General features: G+C 45.7%; 1 protein-coding gene across 6 annotated transcripts in view; it reads right to left on the bottom strand.

Annotated features, from left to right (window-relative positions):
* Positions 1-1,421: 1,421 nt before the first annotated feature.
* Positions 1,422-27,249, bottom strand: part of tdp1 (tyrosyl-DNA phosphodiesterase 1) — a 127,604-nt gene continuing 101,776 nt past the window's right edge. For 4 of the 6 annotated variants that reach the window (XM_041213845.1, XM_041213848.1, XM_041213846.1 and 1 more), the window contains exons 14-16: positions 25,783-25,885; positions 17,372-17,486; positions 1,422-1,668 (exon numbers count right to left, since the gene is read on the bottom strand). In XM_041213845.1, coding sequence (XP_041069779.1) covers positions 1,595-1,668; positions 17,372-17,486; positions 25,783-25,885 — 292 coding nt within the window. In that variant the 3' untranslated portion in view covers positions 1,422-1,594. Of the gene's footprint in view, positions 1,669-16,075; positions 16,149-17,371; positions 17,487-25,782; positions 25,886-27,249 lie in introns of all 6 variants that reach the window. The other 2 variants (XM_041213849.1, XM_041213850.1) reach the window with 2 other exon arrangements.

The following is a 27,249-nucleotide window of genomic DNA, read 5'->3' as shown; positions in this document are numbered from 1 at the left end:
TTGCACAGATTGAGTGGTGAGATAAATGGAGCACAAACTGGTAACTAAGTGTAAATCTGGCAGGTGTTTGTCTCTGTCTACTGTTGCTAGGGTTTGCATCTAATGATAGGAATCAAAAAGGCTTATCATAGTTCAGCAGCTTCACTGGGTGAGCATGTTAATAGAGCTTTATTTATTAATTCTCAGCATATGGGCATCACTGGCATTTATTGCCCATCCCTAATTACCCTTGAGTCTTCTTTTGAACCACTGCAGTCCACGTGGTGTGGGTACACCCACAGTGCTGTTAGGGAGGGAGTTCCAGGATCTTGATCCAGTGACAGTGAAGGAACGGCGATATATTTCCAAGTCAGGATGGTGAGTGACTTGGAGGGGAACTTCCAGGTGGTGGTGTTCCCATCTATCTGCTACCCTTGTCTATCTGGGTGGTAGAGGTCGCAGGTTGGAAGGTGCTGTTGAAGGAGGCTTCACGAGTTGCTGCAGTGCATCTTGCAGATGGTACACGTGGTTGCCACCATGCACCGGTGTTATTTTAACTCTGCATTTCACAGCTTTGGATGCACAATCCTCTGAGATATCTGTTCTCCTCCAATTCTGGCCTCTTGGTTTTAATCGCTCTGTCATGAAGTTGTCATTTTTGGTACAAAAGGATTGAAAAGTGTTCAATACTGTTACTCTGTATGGACCTTCTCATGCCTCCCCTTCAACACCCCCCCCCCAACACTGTACGTGATTGAGCATTGGTTCAGTGGATAGCACTTTTGGTTCTGGGTCTGAAGTTCGTGGGTTCAAACCCCACTCCAGCAACAGAAATTCTCAGCTGACACTCTAGTCCAGTACCAAGAGAGAGAGCTGCACTGCCAGAGGTGCTGTCTTTCCAAAGGGATATTAAACTAACTGACTAAACGCCCCCGACTGCCCCCTCAGGTGGGACACAGTGTTCCCTGTCCTCTTATGTTGTACCCTATAATAAAGTTGGATTCATCCAAATCTCTGCTGCGCTTATCCTAACTCGCGCTGAGTCCTGTTCACCCATCGCCCCCGTGTTCACTGACTGTCTCTCATTGTTCTTTTTTTACCCCCAATGATCGCGTGGCCTCCGAGTGGGGAAATGTCTGCACCGTGACACACAAGGCATTGCAGCTATGTGGGCCAGGCTGAATGGAGCAGAGGATATTTTCTTGTCTTGCCATTGTTCATAAATTCAACCTGTGTTTGTTTGATGTGAAACCCGAACGGGATTGCCTTCTCCGACAAGAACAACCATCACTTTAAGGAGCACGAAAATCCACCACAAGCGTTAAAAAGAAAACTTCTCACAGAACGAACTCACTGTCGGCAACAAGAGGAAGGGGGTGGGGGGGGGGGGGGGGGGGGGGGGGGGGCTGCGAAAATGGAGACCGAAGCTGAAATGTGCGAGCTTGATTCGAAAACTTTATTCTGCAAAAACACACGGACGGCCTACATTAGAAACAACAAGCGCTGAAATACTCAGCAAGTCAGGATATAAACTGCACAGCTAATTTAAAAATCCACTTCGTTCAGTGCTTCCCTCTGGGGAACAATGAATAAACACGGCACCAAGGACCAGAAGTTAGGAAGGGGCCCAAATGTTTCCATTGGTGTCAGGAGCATGAAGGTATGGAATGTTCCAGATCCATGGCCGATCTATAAGAGAGAGAGAGAGAGAGAGCAGATCAACTGCAGTACAACCTCAGGGCGAGACCTTTATACAGGTCACAGCGGACAAACAATTGGTGAAAAGATCCAAACTACTATTATCTGACCCGTTTTACACTCATCGCTTAAAACTAAAGCACAATTATTGCTGGAAAATCTGAAATAAAAACAGCCAATGTTGGAAACCCTCAACTGTGTGTGGAGAGGATAACCGACAGCTAACGTTTGAGGTCAATGACCTTTCAATAAAAATGGAAAAAGTTAGCCAGGTTTAAGAGTTTATAAGCAGTGAAAAAGAGGAGGAGGAAATGGCAGGTCGGTGATAGGGTAGAAGGGATTAAATGACTAAAGGAATGATGGTGCAAGGCAAAAGGGGCTAGTAATGGGACCAGTAAAGAAATAGAAGATGTATCTAGAGGAGGTGTAAATGACAGTAGAATAGTAAAGGCATCACCAACAGCTGCTGTCCAAAAAACATGAAAGCAATTGCTATGAGCGGAAGTTGTTGAAATCAGTCAGCTCTACCAAAAGGTCATGGTTCTGAAACATTAACTTAGTTTCTCTCCTCACAGAGGCTACCTGACCTGCTGAGTATTTCCAGCATTTTCTGTTTTTATTACACTTGTTACTTGTTTAATTGGTAGCAGAGTCTGGGCCACTAATTAATGAGTTTGAGCCTCTTAACTAATGTTTGAACACCAGAATATAGAGTGCAGTACTGAGGGCATTGCCACATTGTCAGAGGTGCAGTGCCAACTGTGGTTCAGTGGGTGGCATTCACTCATCACTGGGTCATAAGATCATGGGATCGGATACCACTTCCCACAGCTTTGGGCACATAATCTAGGCTGACACTCCCAGTGACACTCACACTGAGGAAGTGTTGCACTGTCTGAGGTGCTGTCTTTCAGATGGGACATTAAACCATGTAAAAGATCCGGTGGCACTATTTTGAAGAACACAAGAGGAGAATTCTCCCTGGTGTCCTGGCCAATATTTATCCCTCAACCAATATCACTGAAAAAGAAAGACCGTTCAATCGTTCAAATCATTGCTGTTTGTGGGATCTTGCTGTGTGCAAATTGGCTGCTGCATTTCCTACAATTACAGCAGAGACCCCACTTCCAAAATATGCAACTGGCTGTAAATGTCCTCAAAGTGAAAGGTGCTACATAAACGCAAGTTCTTTCTTGGTGCTAAACTCTCACCTGAGAAGGACTTGGCAATGACATAAGGGAAAGCCTGAAATGGGTTTAGGGTTCGATTCCCCAGAGCTGGACCCGATGAACTCAAAATGCAGAAATAAAGCCTAAAGAAAGAAAAAATCAAGGGTTCTTGCCCAGCAAAGTGGCAGCACAAAGCAAATTGCATGAAAATAATCAATTCCCACTTAAATGAACAGCTTCTGTTATTGTGGGTGGAAATGGGAATCTGTGCATGCAAATGGGTAATTGTGAATGATCTGTTGCCATGAGAATTAGAATGTTTTGTAATAAAGATGGAAGAATAACAATTTTCTCAAACACATTTATCAGGGTATGTGTTTGCTGAAAGTCAGCCATTCCCACCCACTTTCCATGACCTAGTTTAACACTCTTCCACAAAAAAGGAAAATATTTTTAAGCTAGATCTGAAGCGAGGATACATGTTCACACACATTGCAACAGACCCATTTTTGAACCAACCACTTGATTCAACTTGTGGACTGAGGAATGGAGTGGGAAACTACCAAGCTCCTTCAAACAGAGCTACCAATAAGGCCAGGGATGCTTGTCTACTTCAATCAGATAGGGCTAGAGAGAGAAAAAAAACGACTCCCCATCTCTCAGGAAACCTCTCTCTGCTCCTTTTAAGATATTACCTAAAACCTACCACTTTTTTTGATCATCTGACCTAATACCTCCTTAAGGTGACCAAATTCTGCCCGGCAACAAGGATGCTTTGGGATGTTTTTACTATGTTAAATGAGGAGTGAGGAACTTACAGCATCACGGACATGGAATGTTGGACTAAGCACGAATGCTCTTTCAAACAGCCAGCACAGGCATGTCGGGCTGAATGGCCTCCTCCTGAGCTGTAAGTGTAATGCTGTGATTCTATCTATAATTCCACATTAATCCAAGTTGCTGTTGTTTTACTGTAGCCAACCTCAACACTTGTTAATCCTCTAACCTCGCTATATTCCCACAGACAACTGGACACCATTTAGCGTTGCTGGGTATTGTATGAGGGATTGGCCTCAGTCCCACAGACTGGCTTCGCAAGGTCAAGGGCCACAGATCAAAGAACGCAATGGGGATAGGAGCACCAATGAAATTTCAAACATAACTGAATGGAGCTAAGAGTGCTAATACAAAAGCAAATTACTGCGGATGCTGGAAATCTGGATTAAAGAGCGCTGGGACTATTCAGCAGGTCTGGCAGCATCTGTCTAGAGAAACAGAGTTAACGTTTCATCAGAACTGAAGGAAGATAGTAATGCAAGAGTTCTTAAGGCAATGCAAGGGGGTAGAGGGGGCAGGAAGAACAAAAGGGAAGCTCTGTGATGGGGTGGAGACCAGGGGAGATTAAAAACAAAAGATTTCATGATGCAAACAGCCAACAGGACTGGTAATGAGTTAAGAAACAAAGGCTGTGTCCAAATGAGGCATGAACGGCTACATAAAAACCACCTGAATGTCACACCAAGGATGAAGAAACAACAAACAAAAAAAACCCACAGAACAAGATTATGATCTAAAGTTGTTGAACTCAATGTTGAATCCAGATGGCTGTAGAGTGCCGAGACTAAACAAAAGGTGCTGCTCCTCGAGCTTGTGTTGGGCTTCACTGGAGCACAGTAGCAGGCCAAGGACAGAGAGGTCAGAGTGGGAGCAAAGTGGAGAATTAAAATGACAAGCAGCAGGAAGCTGGGGTCACGCTTATGCACTGAACGGAGATGTTCTGCAAGGCTGCGTTTGCTGCCAATGCTGTGCATACACAGTTGACAGTTGATGGTAGGCCCGGGTTAAAGGCTGCCATCTTTATAGGAGGCAATGTGCAGTAGGGTGTATGTGCAGCCGCCATCTTTATAGGGGGCAATATGCAGCAGGGCTCATGCATGGTCATCCCTGGCCCTGACAGCAGGGGGAGAGAATGTTGTGAATTTCTATCCTGGACTGACAGTGATGGATTTTGGAAAGTGCTGTCATGTTGATCAGTATTTCTAAACTCTGCCTCACTCTCCCAGTAATGTAAGTGGACTGTAGATTGCTGAGAGTATTACAATATATTGCCTCTCCTCGTTCTTCCCCCTTCTGCCTACTCCGAGTTCCAGGCTGCAGGCTCCAGCAGTGACGTCATGCGGGCCAGTGTGCATGGCGGGTATCAGTGGTCAACTTGCGCAGCAATATTGCAATTGGCAGGAGACACTGTGGTTCCCACAAAGCAGTCACCCAGTCTGCATTTGGTCTCCTTTATAGAGGAGACTACAGCATTGCCAGCAATTATAGTATACTAAATTGAAAAAAGTAAACCCGCTGTTTCACGTGGAAGGAGAGTTGGAGCCTTGGATAGTAAGAAGGGAGGAGACGAAAGGACATAGATCAGAAAGTTACTGAACTACCAAGAAGCTTCTACTATCTGTCACTTGAAAACTAATGGAGCAAATAAACAGTAATTCAAAGAAACTTGAGCTATGGTTAAATTGTTTTAACTTTTTAAAAAATAGAATCATATAAATCTATGTTTATAATATATATATTATAATATATATATAAAAAAATATATATATTTATATATATATATATATAAATCTATGGTCCCTAGTCATTGACCTCTCCAAGGAAAGCAGGTCCTTCCCATCCACTCTATCCAGGCCCCTCACAATTTTGTACATCTCAATCAAATCTCCCCTCAGCCTCCTCTGCTCCAAGGAGAACAACCCCAGCCTCTCCAGTCTTTCCTCATTGCTGCAATTTTCCAGTCCTGGCAACACCTTCATAAATCCCTGCTGTACCCTCTCGAATGCAACTATGTCCTTTCTGTAATGAGGGACTAGAAGTGCACACAGTACTCAAGTTGTGGCCTAACTAATGTTTTATACAGTTCCAGCACAACCTCCCTGCTCTTATATTCTATGCCTCGGCTAATAGGCGAAAGGATTTCAGATGTCTTCTTAACCACCTTATCGATGTCCTGCTACCTTCAGGGATGTGTGGACATTCACTCCCAAGGTCCTTCACTTCATTTACACCTCTCAATATCCTCCCATTTATTGTGTGATCCTTTGCCTTGCTTGACCTCCCCAAATGCATCACCTCACACTTCTATGAGTTGAATTCCATTGGTCACTTTTCTGCCCAGCTGACCAGTGTCCTTTTTGTATATCCTTGTTCAGAATCTGTGCAGATATTGACAACCTAAAACTACAGTTAAAAAACACTATTGCCTTGATAAATCTGATACAAGAGAGTTGGATATTGATGGAATCTCTAACCTGATGTGCGTGTGTGATGGAAATCTGAAGCATTAATCCAGAGAAAATAAACTGTTTGCTGTGGACGCAGTTGTGGTTAAAAGAGATCCTTTTTTTTGTCTAACGTTGAGTGTTGTGTAAAAAGCTGCAAGGTTTTGATAAGAGTAGATATCATTTCAACAGACGGGGGGTTGATAATCAGAGGGAACTGATTGAAAATAATTGGCAAAACAAGTTAGTGGGGCATCTGAGCAGATTTTTTTCTCCTGCAGTGAGTTGTTGTGATCTGGAAGGCGCTGCCTGAAAGGACGGTGGAAGCAGATTCAATCGGAACTTTCAAAGGGAAACTGGATAAATATTGAAGGGGAGAAACATTGTAGGGCAATGGGGAAAGAGTAGGACCATAAGGCGTAGGAGCAGAAGTAGGCCATTCAGCCCAACGAGTCTGCTCCGCCATTCAATGAGATCATGGCTGATCTGATAATCCTCAACTCCACTTTCCCGCCTTTTCCCCTTAACTCTTGATTCCCTTGGGTAGCTCTAGTAACTGGGTAGCTCCTTTAGAAAACCCAGCACAGGCATGATGGGCCAAATGGCCTCCTTATGTGCTGTAAGATTCTATGAGGCTTCTCCAACCCACACAAAGGGTATAAAAAAACCCACACACAGAGGAGTATTCCAGCCCTTTCTCATTCAACTCAGAATTCAGTGCTTGTTGTCAGAGGGTGAGGTCAAACCATCCAATTTAAATACAAGGGAGGGCAGGAAAATTGAACAAACCTCTGCGTACAAAACCCAACACTATCTCAGGACCTCCCAAAGTGCTTCACAGCCCATGAGTTCCTCTCCAGTAAATCTATCTGTCAGCTATTTCCCAAGTTAAGTTTAATGTGCATGACTCAGCAGCCTTCTGAAAAAGAGCAAGTTCTTAAAAGGGAGGGCACAGGATCGAGCCAGCAGCCCGAATAAGTTCCAGAATGTTCCATGGATAAACATCAGCTGCAGCTGGAGGACCATCAATGTGGTGAAAGACGCTCTTTGGTCAGCCCAAAACTTGCTGGTCTCTCAGCGCAAAGAGTTGTTGCAGACGGGTGCATTCCAAGGTCCTGGACTACGTGCTGAGGGACGCACTAAAGCTTGGATGAGCCACGCAGTGGGGCCACTGTCTAAAGCTTCTCAGTCATGGTATACTGGAAACTAGGTAAAACCCCTCGGGATGTATGTTTGACATGTAGTGAGCATTGTGAGCTGTACTGCTAAACATAATGAGCAACATACAGCAATGGAAGAAACCAATTTGGTTTTGCGCCTTCTGTAATGTCAACTTTGAACGGTCTATGTAACGTACTTTTAGAGATTTTATGAATAAAGTATATTTTTGGAGAGGAGCGTTTCACGGATATGTGACCAATTTACTGAGACATTTGGACAGGTCACAGTGCTCTCTTGTGTATATAAAGCTAAAATTATTCACAGCAACAGAGTAAAGAAACAATAAAATAGAGCACAGGCCTATTGTTCACCTAGGATACATGGCTTCAGGTTGTCTTGTACACTGAGTTATCTTTTGGACAATCGGTAGGGAAAGAATACTGATTTTTTAATGTTAAATACAAGAAAAGTATCCTGTCAAAGCACCCACAACACCGTCACTCATTGCCCAGTCCCAACTGTCCCAATAAGGTGGTGCTGGTTACCTTTCTGTTTAAATACAACTGGGCCACTTCAGAGGGTAGTTAAGGTTTAACCATGTTGGTGTGAGATTGGAGTCACATATAGGCCAGACCGTGCAAGGACAGAGCATTTCCATCCCTTAGAGGAAGGACATCAGTGAACCAGATGGAATTTTTATAATACAACAGCAGGATGGGATGGAGTGGACTGGGTTAGTGTGGGCTGACGGTGGGTGGGGCTGAGTTGATTTGAGAGTGGGGTGGGGTGAGATCAGGGTTGGGGGAGGGGTGAGTTGTTGTGGGGAATGTTGAGGCTGGGGTTAACAGGTGTTAGGCTAGGATGAGGTTGGCAGTGGAATGAGACAGTTGCTGGATTCACAGATCAGCCAATGAATGATTTCAAAAGGCAATTGGACGAGCATTTGAGAGAAATGGATGTGCAGGGGTACGGAGATAGAGCGGAGAAATGGGACTAACTGCATTGTTCAACAGAGAGCCGGAAGGAACTCGATGGGAGGAATGGACTCCTGTGCTGTAACGACTCCATCAGACATTTTCTCCCACTGTTTCCATCTCCTTCACGACTACATCCGACAGCAGCAGACACTTCAATGAATAAGTCATATTTCTTTAATTCTAGCCAAGGCATGTGTGTGACAAAACTAATCTCCATTAAGACACATGTGTACGGTTCTTCAGTCATTAATAGTTGTAATTATTGGAGCCTGAAGCGTGTAATTTCTTTGTCATTTAGTGAATGAATGGGCCGTTAAGCTGCATCACCACACAATAGCTGCCGATGCTTTGTTTAAACGGAAGCCAATCCTGTCCACCTTTATCCACGTTAACTACCATTCCTAAGTGATGATTTGATTTGATTTTTCAAATTAGACACCGACCTCAATTTTAACTTGCGGAAGCCAGTCCCAGGGAAGGATAGGGAGCAGTTGAAACAGAGCGGGTCATAACTCCTCCCCGATCCAATTGCCTGCAACCTTAAGGGAGAAGGGGGCAGACAGTGAGAAAAAGGAGGATGAGGAGTGAGTGGAGAGGGGAAAGGGATTGGGAGGGTGAGGAAGGAACTGAGTGAGGGACGAGAGAGAGAGAGAAAAAGGGAAATGGGGAGAGGGGAGAGATAGGAAGTGAGAGAGGGGTATGACAGGGGGAGGGGGAAAGTGAATGAGAGGAACAAGAGGTGAGAAGGAAGAGCAGTGGTAGAGTTGGGGCAGAGGGGGTGGACAGGAGGTGAGAAATAGGTGATCGAGGGAGTGGGGAAGAAGCCAAAGAGAGAGATGGAAAGAGAGAGAGATGATTAAGAGAGAAAGAGGGGAGAGAAATGATTGGGTGAAAGGATGGAGCAGTGAGAGAAGTGTGAGGGGGTAGTAAAAGTGAGTGGTGGGGCATGTGGCAGAAGTTAGAAGGGGCAGTAATAAGATAGATTCATTAAAAAAGAGGGATGAGCAACACAAAGACAGAGCAGGCGCATCAATTCTGCTATAGAGAACCAAGCGGTTGTCAAACTTGTGATAATTGACGCCATAAACCAATCAGTGCATCTGAAGACTATGGCCAGGAATTTAGGGTCCTGCCGCAGCGTGTCTCTACCTGGCGGCTGTGGTGAGCCATTTAAATCTCCATTCGGTTCGGTGGGACTGTAATATCCCGCTGGGTGGGAGGGGCCATAAGATCCTGGCCTACAGGAACACTGATTATTATAATTACTACAAAAGGTCAGACTCTCAAACCGTTTGGAAGATGGGACGTTTTTGGCAGGTGGGTCTAATTTTAACATAAATATCATCCATTGGTTGCCGTTATGCCAACAGGAATTCTGATTGACGTCACTCCAGTTGTGTGTCTGACTCAAAGCAGTAAAGGCGTTAAGATCATTCCATTTATAATATATATTTCATAATAATCACCTAAATTTCATTTGTTACCTTATAAGAATGTTTTACTTTAAAAATATCGCTCTGTTTTCATCCAGAAATAAGTACAAGGTCTTGGGTTCTACCAGGGCCACTCAGCTCTAGACCTCATTGAAGCCTTGGTCCAAACATGGACAAAAGAGTTGAATTCAAGAGGTGAGGTGAAAGTGGCTGCCCTTGATATCAAGGCAGCATTTGGACTATTGTGGCATGAAGGAGCTCTGGCGTTATTGAAGCAAATGGAAATCAGGGGGAAAACTCTCCACTGGTTGGAGTCATACCGAGCACAAAGGAAGATGGTTGTGGTTGTTGGAGGTCAGTCATCTCAGTCGCAGGACTCCGATGCGGAGTTCCTCAGGGTAGTGTCCTAGACCAAACCATCTTCAGATGCTTCAACAATGACCTTCCTTCCATCGTACGGTCAGAAGTGGGGATATTCGTATAGAGCTCAGTACCATTCGCAACTCCTCAGATATTGAACCAGTCCATGTCCATGTGCAGTATGACTTGGACAACATTCAGATGATTACGTGGCACAAATATCACTTGCCTCTTAAGAGCCATGTAATGACCATCCACAACAAGGGAGAATCTAAACATCGCCCCTTGCCATTCAATGGCATTACCATCACTGATAGCCCCATTATCAACATCCTGGGGATTCCCATTGACCAAGGACTTTAATGGACTAGCCATATAAATACTGTGGTTACAAGAGCAGGTCAGAGGCTGGAAATTCTGTGGCGAACAAATAACCTCCTGACTCCCCAAAGCCTGTCCACCATCTACAAGGCACAAGTCAGGAGTGTGATGGAATACTCCCCACTTGCCTGGATGAGTGCAGCTCCTACAACACTCAAGAAGCTCAACACCATCAGGACAAAACAGCCCATGTGACCAACAGTCCCTCCACCAGCGACAAACAGTGGCAGCAGTGTGTACGTACCATCTACAAGCCATTCTGCAGCAGCTCACCAAGGCTCCTTCAGTAACACTTCCCAAGCCCACAACTTTTACCACCTCGAAGGGCAAGGGCAGCAGATGCAGGGGAACACCAGAAGCTGCAAGTTCCCCTCCAAGTCCCACACCATCCTGATTTGGAAATATATCGCCGTTCCTTCACTATCGCTGGGTCAAAATCCTGGAACTCCCTCCCTGACAGCGCTGTGGGTGTACCTACACCACAGGGACTGCAACGATTGAAGGTGGCACACCACCACCTTCTCAAAGGCAATTAGAGACGGGTAACAAATGCTGGCCTAGTCAACGATGCCCACATCCTTCAATTGAATTAACAAAACAGCATATGAAAATGCAGAGTACTGTTTGCAGTTTTGGTGAGCCCTTATAATGGATAGAACATCGGAACCATGGGGAGTTGACATTCACTGGGGTGACAGAAAACCACAGCTATGAAGAGAGACTTAGGAACAATAGGACAGGAAGCCATTCAGCTCCTCAAGTCTGTTTTGCCATTAAATGAGATCATGCTAATCTGTGACCTAACTCCATATGCCCGTCTGTCCCCACATCCCTTAATACACAAAAACATATTGATCTCAGATTTAAAATTATTCATTAAGCTAGCACCTACTGCTATTCGGGAGACAGAGAGTTCCACATTTCTCCCACTCTTTGTGTGAAGATGACTTCCTGATTTCTCTCCCGAATAACCTGACTGATTTTAAGGTTATGTTTTGTTGTCCTGGACCCTCCCCCAGTGGGAAATGTTTCTCTATATTTACCCTATCAATTCCTTTCAGAATCCCAACAACCTCAATCAAATCATCCCTCAACCTTCTATATTCCAGGATATACAAACCTTGTTTACATAAGCTCGCTTCATAATTCAATTTGAGCTCCTGGAAAGAATTGCATTTACATAGCGCCTTTCACAACCTCCGGATGCCCCGAAGTGCCTTATGGTCAATGAAGTACTTCTTGAAGAGTAGGCACTGTCATAATGTAGGAAACTGGACTGCTAGTTTACACACAGCAAGATCCCACAAACAGCAGAGATAAATGACCAGTTAATCTTTTTTTTGTGATGTTGACTGAAGGATAAATATGGGCCAGGGCACTGGGGGTAACTCCCCTGCTCTTCCTCAAAACAGCACCATGGGATACTTTACATCCACCTGAAAGGGCAGCAGGCCCTCTTTAACGTTGCATTCCGGCAGTGCAGCACTCGCTCAGTACTGCATTGGGAATGTCAGCCTCGATTTTTGTGTCTCTGCAGCCGGACTCGAACGCACAGCCTTCCGACTCAGAAACGAAAGCGATACCAACTGAGGTGGGCCTCAGGCGGATGTGAAAAAAAATCCCGAAGAAAATCAGGAGAGCGCTCCCCAGCGTCCTGGCCAATATTTATCCCTCAACCGACACTGCGAAATATTACTGGCCCTGGTGAAAGGTCGTTGACCTGAAATGTTAGCTCCTCTTATTAATGCCTCAACCTTGGCGCTGCCGTCTTCTTCATCTGCTGTGTGACATCTCCACAGGTCTCCTAGGAGGCAGCTGGGCTGGAGAGAGTGAAATATGTGCGCTCGGGTGGTGTTTAAATATGGTGCCCAGACCTTTGACCCCCATTAGGTAATGGCGGGGGGGGGGGGGGGAGCTGAGGACGAATCAGCTCCCCGCCCGCCATGTGACCCGGAGAGCTACTCGCCCATGCATTATTAATGAGCGATTTCCTGCCAGTCCGGCCAATCGGAAAGACGCAGTGGAACTCTTTCAAAAATAGAGAATTCCGCCACGCCGACTAAACGGAAATAAAACCAGAAAATGCCGGAAACCACTCAGCGGGTCTGACGGCCTCCGTGGAGAGGGAAACGCAGTTAGTAGGAGAGCGTCCGCTGATGCTGTCAGACCCGCTGAGCGTTTCCGGCGTTTCCTGTTTTTATTTCACACTTCCAGCATCCGCAGTATTTTGGCTTTTTGAGTAATGGAAAGTCGGCCTCTCGATGCCCGACTGATTTTTGTACACATTCATGCTGGGCTCTTTAATCCAACCTATTAGGCAAGAAACACCCAAATAAGCAAAACTTTGTTTCTATTGGAAATAAAACTAGAAAATGCTGGAAAGGTTCAGCAGATCAGGCAGGGTCTGTGGACAGATGAAAGGTTTTCAACCCGAAACGCTAACTCTGTTTCTCTCTCCACAGAGGCTGCCTGGACCTGCTGGGTATTTCCAGCACTTTCAGTTTTTATGTCAGATTTCCAGCATCCGCAGCATCCCTTCTGCTTTCCAATCGCTGAAAATGACCCGGTTGTTGTTACATTGCCGTTTGCGGGATCTTGCTGTGCGCAAACTGGCTGCCACGTTTCCTAGGTCACAACAGCGACTACTCTTCAAAAAGTTCTCAGTTGGCTGCAAAGGCGCTATATAAATGCAAGTTGTTCTTTTCACGGGCATGGCCAGGGAAGCTAAGGCGTGATCACCACCAGCCCAAGAGGGGAGGTCTCACCTTCCAATGTGAATACATTCGAAACAAAAAAAAAAATCTTTTTGTAAAGGAAAAGGAAAGGGCGTCATTGCTCTTCGACAAGTCTTTAATTCAAAGCTTTGGGTAAATAACAGATCAAGGGAAATAACAAATAGGAAATAAAAACAGCTGCGTGGTGATTAAAAGTAGGGTTCATAAATAAAAAGGAACCAGTTGCTCCTGCAGCTCATTTGAGAGGGGGCACAGGCCAGTAGGAGGCCTCTCATTGGCAAGGCAGAGTTCCAAACTTTTACCACCTTTTGCCTGTAGAGGTGTTTCCCAATTTCACTCCTGGAAGACCGGACTCTTCTTCGGCTCTGTCCCCTAGTCTTAGACTCCCCGACCAGCGATCTACTCTACTCGTTCCCCTTAAGATTTTGAAAATTTCAATCAAATCGGCCCTTAACCAGAAAATACAACCCTAGTCCGTATTCTAGTCATTTGATCCTTGGATTCCAGCTGCTATTGTGTTTTTTAAATTCTTTCATGGGGGGAGGGCCTTGCTGGCAAGACTGGCACTTATTGCCCACATCTAATTGCCCTTGAGAAGCTGTTGGTGAGCTGCCTTCTTGAGCCGCTGCAGTCTATGTGGTGTAGGTACACCCACTCCCTAAGTCCCCCTTAGGGAGGGAGTTCCAGGATTTTGACCCAGCGACAGTGAAGGAACGGCCGATATATTTTCAACTCAAGATGGCTTATCGCTTGGAGGGGGACAAGATCATTTTAAAGTTTTATTTCCCCCTCTAAGTATTATCGCCAATGCTACCCAGGCCCAGCCGAGTTCAAATCAGGGCATGCAAATCCACTAGTAAGCGTTACTTTTATTCATTTACAGGATGTGGGTGTTGCTGTCCAGGCCAGCATTTACTACCCAGCCAACTACCTCAGGAGATCTTCCTGCACTATTCAAAACAAGACCTATTTTTTAAAAAAAGCTGCACTTAGAAACATGAAAAGACTGTGAAGAGGCGATTTTTAAAAGTTTATATCTATATAAAGAAAGATTTAAAAAAAATTATGCTCCAGCTGTGAATGATTCGATTTGTAAATGCCAACTCTTAAAAAACATTGCTTTTTGCCGAATACCAATTAATTTGAGGGATGACATTAAGGATAAAAACAAAAAAACTGCGGATGCTGGAAATCCAAAACAAAAACAGAATTACCTGGAAAAACTCAGCAGGTCTGGCAGCATCGGTGGAGAAGAAAAGAGTTGACGTTTCGAGTCCTCATGACCCTTCGACAGAACGTTCTGTCGAAGGGTCATGAGGACTCGAAACGTCAACTCTTTTCTTCTCCACCGATGCTGCCAGACCTGCTGAGTTTTTCCAGGTAATTCTGTTTTTTTTTGACATTAAGGATGTTCAGCATCAGTTAAAATACATTATGAATGGACGAGTTTCCTCTATTCTAGTGTGTTCATTCACTTTCACAGTCAAATTATACCTCTCTAAACCGACAGTGTGTCAACTGTTGCATTTAATTCACACTGAAGCCTTTTGATCATTTCAGAATGTGTATTTTTCTATACAGTAATGTGTAAAGAGATATCTCTCATCACTGACACTGGCTGCAAGCAGTGTTCAATGTTAAAACAAAATTACACTTTGATTTTGGAGTGAGCAGAGCCTTGGACAAATGTTGGGTTAGAGGGACATGGGAACATACTGAACTTGCCTCTGATTCAGAAGATTGTGGATTCAAGTCCCCCTCCAGGATATAAGCACAGAAATGAAGACTGACATTCCACTAGTAAGGGAATGCTGGATTGTCAGAAGGTGTTAACAAGAGCCAGAAATTGAACTGGACTAGCCATATAAATACTGTGGTTACAAGTGCAGGTCAGACGCTGGGAAATTAACGGCGAGTATCTCATCTCCTGACTCCCTAAAGCCTGTCCACCATCTACAAGGTACATGTCAGGAGGGTGATGGAATACTCCCCACTTGCCTGGATGAGTGCAGCTCCCACAACACTCAAGAAGCTTGGCACCGTCAAGGACAAAGCAGCCCCGCTTGATTGGCACCACATACCCGAACATTCACTTCCTCCACCACCGATGCACAGTAGCAGCAGTGTGTACCATCTACAAGACGCACTGCAGAAACTCATCAATGCTTCTCAGACAGCACCTTCCAAACCCACAACCTCCACCATCTAGAAGGACAAGGGTAGCAGATAGATGGGAACACCACCACCTGGAACTTCCCCTCCAAGTCACTCACCATCCTGACTTGGAAAGATATCACTGTTCCTTCACTGTTGCTGGGTCAAAATCCTGGAACTCTCTCCCTAACAGCACTGTGGGTGGACCTACACCACATGGACTGCAGTGGTTCAAGAAAGCAGCTCACCACCTCCTTCTCAAGGGCAATTAGGGATGGGCAATAAATGCTGGCCCAGCCAGCGAAGCCCACATCCCATGATTGAAAAATTAATAAAAATAAGAAGATGAGATTATAAACCAAGGCCTTGTCTGTCTTCTCAAGTGTTCTTTAAAAACCCCATGGCACTATTTTGAAGAAGTGCAGGTGATCTCTCCTTGGTGTCCTGGCCAATATTTATCCCTCAATCTACATTACAAAAAGTAGATTACTTGGTCATTATTTGATTGCTGTCTTGGGAGTTTGCTGGGTGAAATTTGGCTATCACATTTCCTACTTTACAGCAGTGACTACATTGCAAATGTACTTCATTAATTGTAAAGCATTTTGGGATGTCCTGTGGTTGTTAAAGTTGCTATATAAATGCAAATCTTTCTTGGGCAAGAAAATGACTAAGGTCCATCCAAGGGTGGAGAGAACAGAAGGTTTCTTTTTATGCAGCGAGAAGCTATGATCTGGAATGTATTACCTGAAAGGACAGTGGAAGCAGATTCAATCGTAACTTTCGGAAGGGAACTGGATAAATGGAACCATTTGCAGAGCTGTGGGGAAAGGGGGTGGGGAGTGAGTAGGACTAATTGGATAACTCGAAAAGGTGGCACAGGCATGATGGGCCAAATGGCCTTCCCCCGTGATTTGATAGTTTGTCTTCTACCATTCTGGTGATGTGGCTGCATAACACAACGATAATGCAGTTCTTGACTAATCACGGTAATTAATTAGTTACAAAACAGTGTGACTTTTATTCCCCGATTTATGTTCCTGTCACGTGCCCAGAGTACTGCTCCTTCCGGGAACAAGCACTGACTGACCTGCCCTGTGTCCTTTTGGATGAATTGGCAGCACACTCTGGTTCAGAAGGTTGTGGGGTTCAAGTCCCACTCCCAGTTTAGGTGCTGGGTGGGTGGGCTGCTCCTCTGGCTGGGCAATCTAGAACACAGGGTCACAGGCTCTGAGTAAGGGGTCGGCCATTTAGGAATGTCTTCACTCAAGGGGTTGTGAATCTTTGGAATTCCCTACCGCAGTGAGCCATGGATGCTCAGTCATCGAGTACATTCAAGGCTGAGATGGATAGATTTTTGGACACAAAGAGAATCAAGGGGTATGAGGATCGGGTGAGAACGTGCAGACTTAAGAGAGAAGATCAGCCATGATCTTACTGACCAGGGGAGTTCTGCTTGGCCTAAGTAGCCAAGTGGTTATGGTACTGGGCTTGTAACCCCAAGATCAAGAGTTCAAATCTCACAATGGCAAACTATGAAACAATCTAACTTCATCTGAAACAGATGGAAACGTGTTTGTACTCGAAAGAGTTACTAACAGCCTGGTGTCCTGGCCAGTATTTATCCTACAACCACCATCATTAATTTCAGATTATCTAGTTATTATCACATTGCTGTTTGTAGGAGTTTGCTGCTTGCAAGTTGGCACCATGTTTCCTACATTACAAAGCGAGCACCCTTCTAAAGTACTTCACCATCTAGAAAATGCTTGGAGATATCTGGCGGTTGTGAAAGGCGCCACATACATGCAAGGACTTTCTTTCCTTCTTTGTAAAGACCTCGAGGCACTTTACAGGATCATATTCTGACACAAAATCTGCCACCATCAATGTACAGCGATATTAGGACAGTTCAGCAAATATTTGGCGGAAGAGATAGGTTTTAAGGAGCGTCTTAAAGGAGGAGAGAGAGGTGGGGAGATATTGGGAGGGTAGGTGGGCTTGCAGCCTAGATGGCTGAAGGCACAGTTATCCATCACCTACCTTTACTGCTGTAACGTTGTGGGGGGAGGTCATATGGGATGGGGAATGACATCTCTGATACTTTGCAGTCTGACAATCGACCTTGGTGTACTGAGAATCGACCAGTTTCTATCCCCTGGTGATTAAGACAGACAATGATATGAAGTGGCAACAGGCAATGGACAGTTAACCATGTCTTCACTGATCTTCCTGCAGCCCATCAGCAGCACTTTCCTACAACCATAACAACCCTCCTTGTATTTTTTATCATTCATTTTCCACACACACACACACATCTGGAGATAAAATACACAACAGCAGCAAAAGAATAAATTTGTTCCGAAAATATTTGGTCAAATAATTACAAAATACAAAATCATATAAGGACAGGCTGGAAAATACTCAGCAGGTCGGGCAGCACCTGTGCATGGAGGAGCGGAGTTAATGGGCAGGGTTTTTATTTTGGGTTCAGGATCATAAGAATTAGGAGCAGGAAGAGGCCATTCGGCCCCTCAAGCCTGCTCTGTCATTCAATAAGATCTGATCGTGGCTGCAACTCCACTTTACTGAGCACCTCCCCCACCATTGATCGACAAGGGAGTCAAAAATCTGTCGAACTCAATCTTGAATATACTCAAATGACCCAGCCCCCATTGCTCTCGGGGAAGAGAATTCCAAAGGTTAATGACCCTCAGAGAAGAAATTCCTCCTCATCTCCTTCTTAAATGGGTGTACCCTTTTTTTTAAACTGGGACCCCCTAGTTCCAGATTCCCCAAGAGGGGAAACAACCTCTCAGCATCCAGCCTGTCAAGTCCCTTCGGAATCTTGTATGTTTCAATAAGATCACCATCTCCTTCCTCTAAATTTCAATGAGTACAGGCCCAACCTGCTCAACCTCTCCTCAGAAGACAATCCCTTCATCCTGGGGATCAGCAAGGTGAACCTTCTCTGAACTGTTTTCAAATCAAATATATCCCTCCTTAAGCAGGAAGACCAGAACTGGACACAGTATTCTAAATGTGGTCCCACCAATGCCCTTTGCTGTTGCAGCATAACTTCCCTAATTTTATACTCCATTCCCCTTGCAATAATGGCCAACGCTCCATTTGGCCTTCCTAATTCCGACGATCCCTAATATCGAGATTACTTCCAGGTTCTGACCCCTTATGGTGGGCCACACCCATTATGAATTTTGTTCGATTAGCCATTGAGAGGCCAGAGGGCATGCTCGCCGTCCAATTAAGAATGGCAGACAGGCTCCAAATATTGGAGGCCTTCCATGGTCAGGAGTGGGAGCTGCTGAAATATGTAGAGCACACAACCATTCCCGATGTCAATCTTGCTTCCCCGTAATCCCTTGGAGCTGGTCAGCCTGGATTTATTGGATAATAAAGTTTACCAGACCAATACCTGGAATGGGCGGGATGTTTTATAAGGATAGGCTAGGCTTGTATCTGCTGGAGTTTAGAAGAGTAAGAGGCGACTTGTTTGTAATGGAGAAGATCGTGAGGGGTCTTGACAGGATGGATGTGGAAAGGTTTCTTCTTGTGGAAGAATCTAGAACTCAGGGTCACTGTTTCAAAGGGCCACCTATTTAGGACAGAGATGAGGGGGGGAAAAAATTTCTCTCAGAGGGTTGTGAGACTTTAGAATTCTCTTCCTCAAAAGGTGGTGGAGGCCGAGTCCTTGAATATATTTAAGGCAGAGGTAGACAGGTTCTTGATAAACAAGGGGGTGAAAGGTTATCAGGGTAGGCGGGAATGTGGAGTCGAGGTTAAAATTGGATCAGCCATGATCTTATTGAATGGCGGAGCAGGCTCGAGGGGCCGAGTGGCCTACTCCTGCTCCTAATTTGTTCATCCGTACGCTCATATATTTCCCTCCCAGGTTTGACAAAGACAATTGATTCGTGTAGACAAACTAGCGATCAGTGTCTGACACTCAATCAGTCACAGGGAATTCACCGCATCATTCTGAATTACTAAATCTTCGGTCCTTTACATGATGACAGTGACTACATTCTCGCTGGCCGTAAAACACTTGGGCCGGGATATTTCGGATGGCGGGTCGGTGGGCGGAGCCATTTCACGCTCGAACGAGCGTCGATTGACGGCAGACAGGGCTTCTGCGCCTCATTTGGGTGTAAGTCCCGCCTTAAGGAGCTGCTGCAGTGGACAGAAGAGGAACTTCATGAAGAAGACGCAGCCTGAGCCCCTGGACTGGACAGAAAGGTTAGTTGTCGGGGTCTCAGAGTGGGGAGGACAGGGAAGGCTCGGGGATGTGGAAAGTGGGCGATTGGGGCGCCAGGGGGAGGGACTTTAAGTGGGGGTGGGGGGGCACACAAAGATAGAAAGGGGTTTCTGACGGAGACACCCCCCCCACCTCCTTCCCACCTGAGGGCAAAACCTGGTCATTTTCGGTCTTCCCCCCACGCCAAGTAAATCCTCCCACCTGCCTAAAAATTGAGGTTGGACAGGAAACTGGGGCAAGGGCGGCCTGTCCAATGCCCCAATATAAAATCGCTGAAAGATTGGGGTGAGCAGGAGCCCTGCGGGAAGCCCATTTGTGCTAGTTCATGCTCACTCACCCTCACCCCCCTCCACCTATAAGCCTGCCAACGGGACAGCACGAAATTCAGGCCTTCGGGGGGACATTAAGACCGTGAAAGGGTGCTATATCAATGCAAGTCTTGCAATTTTTTGGGGTATAGTTTCTTAACGCCACTGGGAGATTGACCATGAAGAGAATAAAGATTTAACAGCAAGCCATGAACTCATGCCACAATATCTTAAACATCAAACACCCCCTTGTAAATGACTGGGCTTTGCAAAGACAGGTAACAATCACAGTGGTAGCGCGGGGTGGATTGATGCAGAGCGACCTTTCCTCATCTGAGGAATCAAAGCTCTCCTTTTCTCATTTAAAACCTCCTAGTTTTTTTTTAGAAAACGTGTTGGGATGCCGGAGGTGAAAAAAGTGTCCCATTCAATGAGGTGAAGTTTCCTTTGAGAACAATGGGAAAAACAAGCTTCAAGTCTGAAATGCAAGAAATGGCTTAATTTGCTCCAAATTGGTAGTGCCTGTGTTTTACCCACAGCGTTGAGGATGTTTCAAACCCGCTGGGGCCTTTGGGTTAAAAACCGTTGTCAAGCTTCCTGTGAAGCAAGGCGGAAAGATAAGAGGGCACTTTCGTTGAGCGGTAGAGTTTACGTTGCAGGAAAGCAGAGGCAACCCCCACATGGTGATTACGTTCACTATCCCCATGAAGACGACGGCCAATGATTTTCGTTCCCACCTCTCTAATCAAGGCTACGTTCGCCATCTTAATTTGCAAGGCAAAGCCGCATAAGTCTTCCATTGCCTGCTCTCGGTCAGGGACCCTCTCCCCCAGTGATAGCCACTTTAATTGGTTCTAGTCAGCGTGCTCCGAGTCACCCATTTAAGTTTCAGGGCTAGAGAAAGCTGTGTTGCCAATGGCAGGCAAACTGTCAAAATGGACCAAGATTTCGATCCGAGCACAAATCTGGGACTAGATATTATACTAGCTCTACTCATCTCCCTCAGTAAGTCAGAGGTCTCAGACGAATACCAAGGCTTCATTAAATTGATATTTTAAAAATAAGGGATCGTCCAGTTAAAACGGAGATGAGGCAAAGTCTTTTCACTCAGAAAGTGGTGAGCCTTTGGATCTCTCTTCCTGAAAAGGTGGTGGAAGCAGAGCCTTTGAATACTTCTAAGGCAGAGGTGGATAGATTCTTGGTAAGCAAGGGGGGTGATAGGTTATCGGGGGTAGGCGGGATGCAGATTTCAGGTTACCATCAGGTCAGCCATGACCTTACCAAATGGCGGAGCAGGTTCAAGGGGCTGAATGGCCTACTCCTGCTCCTTGTTCGTATGTTCGTATGTAAAGACCACTCCACCGGCATCACGTGTTGGAAACCTCATGATCTGGACCTGGTAGCAATTCAGAGAAATGACGCTCCGCTTTTAAAAAAGATTTCGCGAGCCACAGGCTTCATTGTTTAACACTGATCCCTTTCAGAGATGACCAGGCTGCCATTTTAAGTCCTGGCCACAAATCTACAGAATCAGCAGGAGGGACTCTTCTGTTGGGAGTGTCACACATTGGTTCACGTTAAAACAGGAACGGGCTCGTGCGGTGCTTACGCCATTTCAGTGATCCCAAAGCTGGGCCAATGGCCCGAAAAATGTGGGTTCAAATCTCGCTGTGGTAGTTTGAGAAACTGAACTCGGTTAAAAAAACAAAAAAATCTGGAAATTTACATTTTAAAAAAAAAATCAGGTGTCGGTAAAAGTGACCATCGAGTTGTCGGATTGTTGTAAAAGCCCAACTGGTTCACTAACGTCCTCTAGGAAACCTGCTTTCCTTACTCGGTCTGTCCTAGACCGAGGACATGTTAAGAACATGTGGATTAGGAGCAGGAGTTGTCACACCGCGAGCCTGCTCCGTCGTTCAATATGATTCTGACTGACTCCACACTGAGCTGGGCTTACGGGTGGTCAGAGGCATTGCTGTGGTCAAGAGGGTGTAAGATCAGACAAATTGAAAAATATATTAGGATAAAACAACTTTGAGGTAAAGACTTCAGGCGTTAATGTTTCTGGAAGGTGGAACTTTCTGAGTAAAGGTTAAGAGAATACATGTTTCACCTCACAGGTAATCCCTGTGTTTTATTTCTGCTCCCCCTCTCTCCGTTTTGCAGTCAGCACTTTTGCCTTGCCCTGCTCTGAGCTGGCAGCCGCTGGTAGATGTGGCGTAGGACCTGCCTTCTCAGGGCGGGGTTTCCCAGCCCCCGCTCGCTGCCGACATGGTCCGGTCCCACCGACGGTCAACAGGCTTTTGGCCGGGCCCCCACAGAACCCAGCCCCTCCCACCCCCCACAAGGGGCGGGGCCGGAAAATCCAAATCTCCGTCTTAAACTCTGTGCAAAGGAAAAGGTGTGTGAGTGTGAAGCAAGAGCTGCTGGTTTTATACATGCTGGCCAGTGTTCAGCGTTACATTGGTCCTCGTGCAGTTCAAACACTCACTCCTGGTGAATAAAGCCTTCTTTATTTGTCGTTGTTATTCATTAGTTTAGTGGCTGATTTAGTTATCACATTTACCCGTCTCTCAGCCACAATGTTTTTTTTTAATGGCTTATATCATCTCATTTACGTTATGAACATTTTTTTTTTGAGATTACCTTCGAAAACCTTCACTAATACCATCGCTTACTTAGGCTCCAAGGAATCAAAACACAAGCACACCCATGGCACAATTCTCCCTGACACCACTTTCCCACCATATCCCCATATCCCTTGATTTCTTTGGCACCTTAATGATCTTTGACCTTAGGCTTGAATATTTATCGACTGACCATCTACAGCCCTCTGAAGTAGAAAATTCCAAGGATTCACAACCCTCCAACTGAAGAAATTTCTCCCCATCTCAGTCCTAAACGGCTGACGCCTTATCCTGAAAATTTTGTCTGTCCAGTCAGGAGAAACAGCCTGTCAGTATCTACCCTGTCAAGCTAAGAGTTTTATACTTTAAGTGAAGGTACTCCCAGTGTTATTGGATATGGAGTTCAAGGATTTAGCCTCAGTAACAATAAAGGAACGGCAATTATAGTTCCAAACCTGGATGGTGTGCGACTTGGAGGGGAACTTAAGGGTGGTGGTATTACCGTGTGCCCTTGTCCTTCTAGTGGGTGGTGGTAGAGGTCAGGAGTTTGGGAGGTGCTGTTGAAGCCTTGGCGATGTGCTGCCCTGCAGTCACCATGTTGGAGGGAGTGAATGTTTAAGGTGGTGGATGGGCTGCCAATGAAGCTGGCTGCTTTGTCCTGGATGGTGTCCACTCTCGAGTGTTGTTGGGAGATGCATCTAGCCAGGTAAGTGGACAGTGTTCCATCGCACTCAGCACACTGGGGTCCCCCTGCTGTACTTCAAAAGAGTGCCACGGGATCTTTTACATCCATCTGAGAAGGCAGATAGGGCCTCGGTTTGATGTTGCATCTAGGAAGGCGGCACGTCTGACAGTGCAGCACTCACTCAGTATTGCCTGGGAAGTGTGAGCTTAGATTTTTAAAATTCTTTGATGGGATGTGGCTGTCGCTGGCAAGGCCAGCATTTGTTCCCCATCCCTAATTGCCCTTAAACCGAGTGGCTGGCTAGGCCATTTCAGAGGACAGTTAGGAGTCAACCACATTGCTGTGGGTCTGGAGTCACATGTAGGCCAGAGCAGATAAGGATGGCAGATTTCCTTCGCTAAAGGGCATTAGTGAACCAGATGGGTTTTTACGACAATTGATGATAGTTTCAGGGTGGCCGTTACCGAGACCGGCTTTCAATTTCGGATTTTATTAACTGAATTTAAATTCCATCGGCTGCCAAGGTGGGATTTGAACCCAGGTCCCCAGATCATTAGCCTGAACCTCTGGGTTACTAGTCCAGTGACATTATGACTACGTCACTGTAGCTGGGCTCTAGTCTCTGGGAAGGGGTGCGAGGGGGCTTTTGAACTTATGAACTTCTGACTCAGACAGGGGAGAATGCTATCCACCAAGCCAAGGCTGGCGGCTGACATAAAAATCATAGAATATTGCTTCAAAATGAAACATTCTGAATACAAAAAGTTGGGGGGGCGGTGTCGGAATTCATCCTTCTCTTAAAGCAAAATTTGCCCCCCCACCCATCCTCCTCCTCGGTCTCCAACGATACTGTAACAATAGGAGCGGAACCAAACTCCGGATGATCTGACAATTGAGGTATCTTCTGCAGACACAAAAGCATCTAACCCCGATCAGGCACAGGATACGATGCAGCTTGACAGCTGCAGCTTGAGGTAACACTTGGAGGAGCTGCACTGACAGATAAGCAGAAGAACCTACGAACTGTGGTGAGCCAAGAACATTCATTACAAAAAAGGGTCTCCACTCTTGCTGTGGGGAACTGAGAGCTCTTTCTCATTCATCCCTCAGCAAAACGAGCAACAGCATTTTGAAGGTTGTTTTTTCCTTAAGGTCCCTTGGAAACAATCTCCATCGGAACTGTAACTAAGAAGTATTTTTTCTAGCTTTCAGTATAAAAATTGTTTTTAAAAAAATTACGACCAACTGGCATATGAGCCACCTCCCACTCTACTTCATCTCACCCCATCAACAGGTCTTTCTATTCTTTTCTCCCTCATGCGCTTATCTAGTTTCCCCTTAAATACACACATCTATACTATTCGTCTCAACCACCCCATGTGGTAGCGAGTTCCACAATCTAGCCATTCTGTGGCGACAAAGTTTCTCCTGAATTTCCAATTGGGTTTACTGGTGACCATCTCTTTCACTTATGGCTAGTTCTGGTATCCCCCACAAGTGGGAATAATTTCCCTATGTCTATCTTATCAAATCCTATCATAAGTTTAAAGTCCTCTATCAAGTCACACCCTCAGTCTTCTCTTTTCTAGAGGAAAGAGCCCCGGTCTGTTGGTTATAACTATAACCTCAGTTCTGGGGTCATGCTCATAAATCCTTTCTTTGAACCTTCTCCAGTCCCTCTATATTTTTATTTTTTGTGCGTCCGGTCTTCCCCTGTCTCTACTTCTCTCCGGCAGAGTTCTCTGAGGGAACCGTGTGCTGCGTATTCCTGCGAAAGCTGGGATCGGAAGACTCAGGTAGGAATACGCAGCGGGGTCGAGTCTGGGAACTTACACGCGCGGCGACGATCTGACAATCACTGCTGCTGCTCAGAAGATCCAGGCCATCGAGGCAGCCAATTCGCACACAGCAAGCTCCCACAAACAGCAATGAGATAACAACCAGATCAATTTGTTTCTCTTTTTAGTGGTGTTGGCAGTAGGTTAAATACTGGCCAGGACACCGTGATAACAGCACTGCTCTTCTTTGAAACAGTGGCCGTCTGGTCTTTGGTACCTACCCTGGGGGCACAGATGAGGATTTGGTTCAACGTCTCACACGAAAGATGGCACCTCCGACAATGCGGCACTCCCTCAGCACTGCATTGGGGAGTATCAGCCTAGATTTTGACCTCAGATTTCTAGAGTGGGGCTGGAACCTGTAACCTGCTGATTCAGAGGCAAGAGTGCTGCCCACTGAGCCATGTGACCCCTTCCCCCCTCGTTCTGCCTGGTCAACTTGCCCCATCAACATGAGTGAAACCTTCTGGTTTCACTCACAATAAATGGCCACTTGGCCAAGCAGTGCAGTGCCTTCTGGAGGGGTATCTTAAAATTGGTCAGTGCCTTCAGGTGAGGAGATGGGAATTTGTGGTTGAAAAGAAAAACACAAAATATAAAGAAAAGGGGAGCCAGTTTGTTAAACTGCAACTGAAACCTGGAAAGATGGTTCAAATCAGCTATATTTAGTCCCGCGATAATTTAAAAGACCAGTGGACAAACAGCTTAACAGAATGAACTTACAAAAGCCTTGGGCAGGTACAGGACTCCCAGTTCATATGAGCGGATCATCAGTTGAAAGCCATTTTTCTCCAGCGTTCCCCAGGCAGCCTTAGACAGATTGGCACTAACATACAGGAAGAGACAGAAGAGCTATCAGAGATGGAACTCAATCAAAGCTGTGCTTTTAATAATTCATTACAAATGCAAACTCTTCAGAAAACCGTCAAATTCCTATGGAACTTGGGAATATAAATTCTGCTTTGTTCCTTTCTCACCTAATCATCATTAGGCTTTGCAAGCATCGCTTCTGCATCTTTAATCTATTGATATACTTAAAACCTTACGTAAGTTACACGGCTGGTCTACGCCACCTCACTCCCTACCATCATATTTTTGTCACACTTGCATCTACTTTCTCCATCAACAATTCTGACGTCCACGTCAATACTGGAGAACATCTCTGTAAACCCATCATGGTGACCGTGCAATCTGGTCATTGCGTTCCCATGATCCTCTCAAAACCGTAGAATCTTACAGCAAAGAGGGGGCCATTCGGCCCATTGTCTGTGTGTTGGCTCTCTGAAACAGCTATCCAATTAGTTCCACTTCCCTACCACCTCCCCCACATCCTTTCCCCATAATAACCTGCATTTAAAAAAAATCTATTCTTATCTCTCATCTATTTATCTAACTCCCTTTCGAAAGTTACTATTGAATCCGCTCCCACCGCCCTTCCAGGCCGTGTGCTCCAGATCATATCTTGCTGCGTGTAAAGATTTCTCTTGATGTTGCCTCTGGTTACAGGCCCTTATGCCAATAGAAACGGCTTCTTCTGCTTATCAAAGGGCTTCATGGCTTTGAAGGCTTTCTGAAAGTGCTGCCATTGTCTTGCCCTCAGTAATTGAACGGAAAGAAGTAAAATGAAGCTCCACCAGGCCAGCAGGGAGAATGAAAAGAGAGGGCTCACCGAGACAAGATGGGTCTGCAAAATTTAGGTCAAACGCTGATCAAAGGCATGAAGAGTGCCCTGGAGAGAACAAAGCAGCAGAAGCTGAAGGCAACAGCGAAAACATTATTTCAGTACCACAAGAGCAAGAAAGAAGCTGAAAATCATAAGAGTGCAGGAGATGGTGAGGTAGCAGTAATGTCACCGGACTAGTAACCCAGAGACCCCCCAGGCTAATCCTCTGGATACATGGGTTCAAATCCCACCACGGCAGCGGGCGGGATTTAAATTCCATGAATAAATCTGGAATATAAAGCTAGTCTCGGTAACGGTGACCGTGACGGCTCTATCACCGATTGGTGAAAAAGCCCATCTGGCTCACTAATGCCCTTTTGGGAAGGAAATTTGCTGTCCTTACCCGGCCTGGCCCACCTGTGGCTCCAGATCCACGGCAATGAGGTTGACTCTTACCTGCCCTCTGAAGTGGCCCAGGAGGCCACTCAGTTCGAGGGCAATTAGGGATGGGCAACAAATGCTGGACT

Source organism: Carcharodon carcharias, chromosome 20, assembly GCF_017639515.1.
Source record: "Carcharodon carcharias isolate sCarCar2 chromosome 20, sCarCar2.pri, whole genome shotgun sequence".
Lineage (NCBI taxonomy): Eukaryota > Metazoa > Chordata > Chondrichthyes > Lamniformes > Lamnidae > Carcharodon > Carcharodon carcharias.
Note: the sequence above shows the minus strand (reverse complement) of the source record. Positions and strands in the feature narration are given on the sequence as shown.